The 6,076-nt window shown below is 58.2% G+C and overlaps 1 protein-coding gene across 1 annotated transcript; it reads right to left on the bottom strand.

The window, feature by feature from the left end:
* Nucleotides 1-537: 537 nt before the first annotated feature.
* SOCS2 (suppressor of cytokine signaling 2) lies at nucleotides 538-2,131 on the bottom strand (the record flags this gene model as incomplete). Its single annotated transcript, XM_081996886.1, has 2 exons — nucleotides 538-986; nucleotides 1,978-2,131. The coding sequence occupies 2 exons, from the start codon at nucleotides 2,129-2,131 to the stop codon at nucleotides 538-540; spliced, it is 603 nt and encodes a 200-aa protein (XP_081853012.1).
* Nucleotides 2,132-6,076: the final 3,945 nt, after the last annotated feature.

The raw sequence follows: 6,076 nt of genomic DNA, 5'->3' as shown, positions 1-6,076 counted from the left end.
AGCACAAAAATTACAGTTCAATAAAAACTGAATAGATAATCACTTTTTTGACTGGATTTGATTAGTTGCATAACTTTGGCAAGATTATCACAGTGTGATCCAGTTACACTTTCAGGATTATGCGGACACCAGCACCAAATTAATCTTGCAATCAGACAACTGAGATACTTATGCACTCTCGTATGTCTCCGACCACTTTTGCAGTCTCTCTTAGTCCCACTGCTTCAGTTAGCATTTGATAGTTAGTGCAGTATTTTATGCCATTGATAAAGCAACACCATCTGGACAGATTCCTGGCTTTGCTCCCCTTGCAAGAATAGCATACCACCTTGTCAAACCCCCGAGGATGTAAACTGGGATTATTCTACATAAATTCTCCCTTTGTGGCATCTGAAATAAAAACCTTTCCCCCAGAACTGCCACTGTTTTGATAGTGAATTCCATGCCTAGTTGTACAACTGGTTACTCAGTTCTTTGGCTGATTTTAAGAATTGCATTTAAAAGTTACTCTACATTAGAGGCATTTAGAAAAGATATTTATACCTGGTATTGGTACTCTTTCAAGTACTCTTTTAGTCTTGTTGGTAATGGCAGCTCCCAGATCTGATTTGTACACTTGTTTATAGTTATTCTGCAGCGGTGTTGCAGAGATGGAGCAGACGTATAGAGAGGTTTGTTTAAGTAAAGATGAACTGTTCCATTTGAAGGTGTTTCGGTTCTGTCCTTGCACATAAGAACATAGTACTCAATCAAATGCACAACACTGTTGAATTGTTTAAGTCTAGATCTGACACAAGTGATAGAGTCCAGTCTAAACTTGCCATCTTGATACTCTATACGTAGATTGGTCGGTCCTGCTGATGTTTTTACTGAAATAGTCAGTAGATACTCTGAATGTGAACTATCCCTAACCAAGAAGGTCCCTTCGGGGGCATCCTGTAGTCTTTCTTTGGCTTCAGCAACAGTCATGTTGCCCCAGTACCATCCTGTTAGAAGAGAAATAAGGGTTCTGTTTATTCTTGTTTGTTTAAAAAGCTTCTCTTTGGCTCATGTACTTGTTAATAACCCATTTCCTTTGTTGTTTGAAAGCTAAAGTCCTGCAGGCATTATAAAGTTTTATTTGCTATTTGAATTCATTTACTTTACAATGCGTCTCGTTTTGACAGAGCCTTCCAGGTCACTGTTTATTTTTACATCTATGCATACACACGCACAAACTTTCCTGCAGTGTCCTGCGAGGCTAACGGCGAAGCCGCCGACCCCACGGGCCGCCCGTAAGGTAGCAGGGACGCACCTTGGGGCTCCGCGCACACGCCAGGGCGAGCGCGGCGCCCGCACGGCACACGCTGGCAGCCCGCAAACAGCCCGCTGCTGGTAGCTCTAGGTCGGCTGTTGTCGAAATGCGCTTTGTTTAGCGATCGGAAGCAGAGAGGGGTAAGGAAACAACTTCGGCGGTGCGGCTGCGGTCCTAGTTGGCGAGGCGACGAAGACAAAAGCCCTTCCCTCCGCCCGCAGCCAAGCCCCGCGTACCTGCGCTCCGCTCGCCGGCGTGGCGGCGGCTTTCCCGGCCTCGCAGGACGCGGGGCTGAGGGGATGCGGCGGCCGCCACCGCCCGCTCCCTGCGCCGCGGCCGCCCCGGCCGGCGGCAGCGCCTGGCCCTCGCCCGGCAGGCGATCCCGGGCTGCCGCCGGGGCGCGGCGCTGCCGGGGCGGGCGGTGCTTTCGCTTCAGCCGCCGCAGCCCGCGGAAGGTCGGGGCCGCCGCCCCTCGCCGCCGCGACCCTGCAGCGGCGGGTGGCGACGGCAAACGTCGCCCCGCCGCCCGCTTCCCCTCTCGGCACGGAGGGGTCTCCCAGCCGCGCTGCTCCGCTCCGCCTCCCCCCGGGACCGCGGCGCGGCGGGCGGCGGCGAGCCGGATACTCCGGCGAGCGCCGCCACCCCGGGCGCCCCCCCCTTACCGACCGGCCGCCCGGGCTTACCTGCCCGCCGCAGCTCCTCCATGGCCACGGCCAGCTGCGCCGCCTCACGGGACTCCTCGGCAACGGGCGCGGCTGCCGCCACCGCCCCCGGGTGCGCCCAGCGCGCCCGGGAGCCCTCCGCGCTCTCCAGGGACCCGACCGAGCGCAGGGTCATGGGGGGCGGCGGCGGGCGCGGGCCCGCTCGCGGGCAGGTCGGGGGCTGCCGGCAGGGAGAGGGCTCCGCTTCGCCGCCGGGGTGTTCAGTGCCGCGGCGGGTGCATGGCCCCGGCCCCCGGCCCAGGGGCCGCCTGGGAGCGGAGAGAGAGCGCGATTAGCGACGAGCCCCAGAGAGGTGCTCCCGACGCAGCCCCTGGTGCGTGTCTGGCGCTCCCGCTTCGGAACTTCCCAGCATCCAGAGGAGGGACCCGAGGCGAGGGATCACCTCCCGGCGGAGCGGGGGAGGGACATCTCCTCCCCCCTCGCCGCCCGGCCTGTCCCCGGCTCCCCTCCGCCGGGGCCGAGGCGGCGGCCCGCGAAGGTGGTGTCGCTTTACTGCAAGGGCAAACCCGCTGATGCGCCGCTCTCTCGAGCGGGGTAGGCGAGCCCGGCCGGTAGCGCTGAGGCGGGGAGGAGCCGCGCAGGAGTGGGCAGGGGTAACCACGGAGTGGGACAGGTCCCGGATCCAGCTCTGCCCGGGCCGCACCGCTGCGGCGCGTAGGAACGGCGCGGTGCGCCTTTCAGTAAGGTCGTACGCCAAGTCGTACCTCTAGGAACGGGAGCCCGGCGTGGGCCGTGCTGCCCGGGTGGGAGCGAGCCTCTCCCGGGTAGCCGGGGGGGGCTGCGGGGCGGGTGCGCGGGCAGTGCCGGCTCCCGGGGCTCGCTGGAGCTACGGGAAGGGGCAGCGCGGTGGAGGGCGCGATATATTTAGCGCGGGGCAGGAAATGTGCTTTTCCCGTCATATTAAATGCTGATATTATTTAAAAAAAAATCTTTCCGCTCGGCTGAAGCGAACGGAAGGGACAAAAAGAGCCTCTCGCTCTCCCACCGTCAGGCCGGGAGCGGCACGAAGCCGGGCGGGGGAGGCCGGGACCCCCGGCGGTGCTTGCGAACCGGGCAGAGTCTCTACCTCCAGGTGCGCAGCGGCCGCCAGGTGAGGGGTTATGCCGCGGTGGCTCCTCCCGTGGCAAGTTCCGCGGCGGAGCTCAGAAACTTTTCCAAATTAAACTTGAGTGGCAGCCTAAAGGTTGCTCCGCCGGGTTTCTATCGCAACATATGCGGGCACAGATGCGGCACCGCCCCGGCAAAGCCCATCCCTGTCCCCTTCTTCCCTCGCGCAGGACCTCCCTGCCGCCGGCTCAGGGACCGGGCGCAGGTGCGCCTGTCGCTGGAGCGGCCGCAAAGCACCGAGCACAAGGTGGGAGCAGCAGCCGCCCGCGGGAGCTCGGTGAGAGCGGAGGATTTACGAAGGCGGTGGCAGCTGGCTGCAGCGGGGCGTCCCCAGGCAGGGACGAGGAGCGCCGGAGCAGCCTGCCTTCGGCTTCGGGGGAGCCTGCATCCCGCCTGTCTGCAGCTCCATCCCGGGAGCAGGACGGCTGGCTCCCTACTCTGGAGGAGCTGCGGGGCACCGGGCGCAGGGTAGGGGGAACGGCGATGGGACTCACCCTGACTCGGCGGGATGGGGCTGGGGCCGCCGCCTGGAGGTGGGGCGGTCAGGTTGTTCTCGTCGACGGCGGCGTTGGGGAGGGGAGTTGGGGGGGGGCGCACACAGCACCCGTCGGCGGGGAGAAGCGCCGGGGCTGTGCTCGGGCAGACAGACAGGCTGCCGCTGCCGGAGGAGGACGGTGCTCCTGGGGAAACAACACCCTCCCCAGAGCGGGCGGTCTGTTCGCCTTTGATTGCGAGGCGAGGGCATCCTCCCCCCTCCCGGGATGGCTACATACAAAGGCTGCTTTCCAGGAACTTTCCAGGAACCGCATCATGTGACAGGACCCGCTCCGGCGCCTCCACCACGATCGCGGCCAGCCGGGGCCGCCGCACCGAGCCGCCGCCCCTGTCACGGCGGGGCAGCGGTCGCTTTAACCTTCCCCCGCGGCCCACCCATCCACCCCCAACCCCTGTCCGCCTGCGGAGCCGCGGGGGATTCGTGGCGAGCAGGTCAGTGGCCGGGGCCGCTGAGGTACCGGCGCGCGGGCGGCCGTTGGAGCCCGCCGGCGGGGCCGTGCCTCGCGGGGCGGCCGCCCCGCGAGGCACGGCCCCGCCGGCGGGCTCCAACGGCCGCCCGCGCGCGGGCCGCGCGGCAGCTCCTGAGGTAACCGGGCGAACGCGGGAGCGCGGTCCACCCTCCCCTTCTCCCTCTGGGCGGTGGAGCGGCGGGCGGCGGGATGAGGACGAAAGGGCGCCCGGCCTGCCCGGCGCCGGCAGCCGCGGGCACCTGAGCGGAGCAGAGAGGCCCGCCCTCGGGGCCGGGAGCGCGTCAGGAGCCAGTGCCAGGAGCTCCGTGCCAGGGACTTGGCGGCGGCCGAAGCTCCTGGGACACCCCACCCTGGTCTCCACCCCCCTTCACCCTCCGGCGCTAAATACCTCGTTGCTACAAACAGCCATTACCCGCTGATGCGCGCGCCGCTCCTTTCTCCCCCCCTCTCCGCGATTTTTTTTTTAATTTTTTTTTTTTTTTAATAAACCCGAAGCTGTTTTTCGGTGCAAAGATGATTGATTGCGCCGCGGGTGCTGCTCGGTAACCAGCCGCCTTCCACCGCTGTTAGGGCGGCCTCGAGCCGACGTTAGAAAGACAAAAAAAAAAAAAAAGGAAAGAGAAGAGGGGAAACAAAGCAAAAGTAGCCGTATTAAGTCTCACCCCTGCCCCTGGCTGCAGGTTAGGGCTCCCTTGCAAATTGCACGGCGGTGTTTGTGAGGGGGGAAAGTATTTTTCGGGTTTGACGGGAGAAGGATTAAGGGATGTATTTTTTAAGTCCTCAGGAAGAAACAATACCAATTAATACAAAATAATCTCTTTAAAAATCCGGGGGCGGGGAGCCTTTGTTATCAAAGAGGTAAATGAATATGTATTAGGCTGGACGGTCTGGCTGAGGGAGCTTGGCAGCACCGACATGCCAGCTCTCCTGCACAGAGAAAGGTGCCGCAGGGACACTCCTGTCTTGGATCGCACTCCCCAGTAACTCCTGAAATTCAACGTTTCTGTAAAAAAAAAAAAAGGGGGGGGGGGGACCGGGACGCGACCGTGGAGGGCAGTTCCTGAAGGCTTTTGTAATAGATGTTACTTGTAATTTTTAACATCGGGGAGATGACTGAAGAGTATTACAATTAATAGTCCTCTTAAATATTTACTGTATTTAGTAATTAAGCAGGACGAATTAATCAGTAATTAATCTGAGGGGAAAAAAATCTACTTTGTTAAGTGAATTGGTCAGTATGGTTTCATCTGTTTGTAATGCCTGGGTGCTTTTGAATTTAATGTATTCAGTTCATGAAAAAAGGTGGTTCTAATCACTGACAGCACCGCAGCTTTAAAATGAGGTCTGAGGAACAAACGTGGACTTTCTTACTTAAGCATTCTCAGAAATGGTTTAAAACAATTTAGGTCTTGAAGGTCATTCTTGTTTCTGTTTTTGTCAGTGCAGTTCAGATAGCCTCAGGTCCAGCCTCCAGTGACTCTTGCGGAATCCCCACTAACTTTTCGTTGGATAGATGTGAAGAGGGGAGAGAATATGTCTGTGTCCTTTGAAGTTTAGTTGACAGTTCTGCTACCGATGATGTAAGATCTTGCGTAAAATCTAATTTACTTTTTCAGAATTGCTCTAGCTTCTTTTTGTTCAGAAGAACAAAAAGAAAAAAAAGGAATACAGATCTATTTTTATTACTAAAGTAATTCCCTATGTGTATATATGCAGGCACAGAGCTTTTGCTCAAAAATACGTTATTTTGATATAATAGTGTTCAAATGAGGGCTGTTCCTTTAAAGTTCACTAATTCATCTTAGAGAAATGGAATGCATCTTTTCTAGGTGCAAAGCTGCTTTTTTTACAGCTTTGCTGTAGTTCTCGTTCTCTATGTTATTTATTAATGGTATTTTTATGTGGATAGTATCTCAAGACTTCCTTTG

This window comes from Phaethon aethereus (genome assembly GCF_964289735.1).
Source record: "Phaethon aethereus genome assembly, chromosome: 1".
Lineage (NCBI taxonomy): Eukaryota > Metazoa > Chordata > Aves > Phaethontiformes > Phaethontidae > Phaethon > Phaethon aethereus.
Note: the sequence above shows the minus strand (reverse complement) of the source record. Positions and strands in the feature narration are given on the sequence as shown.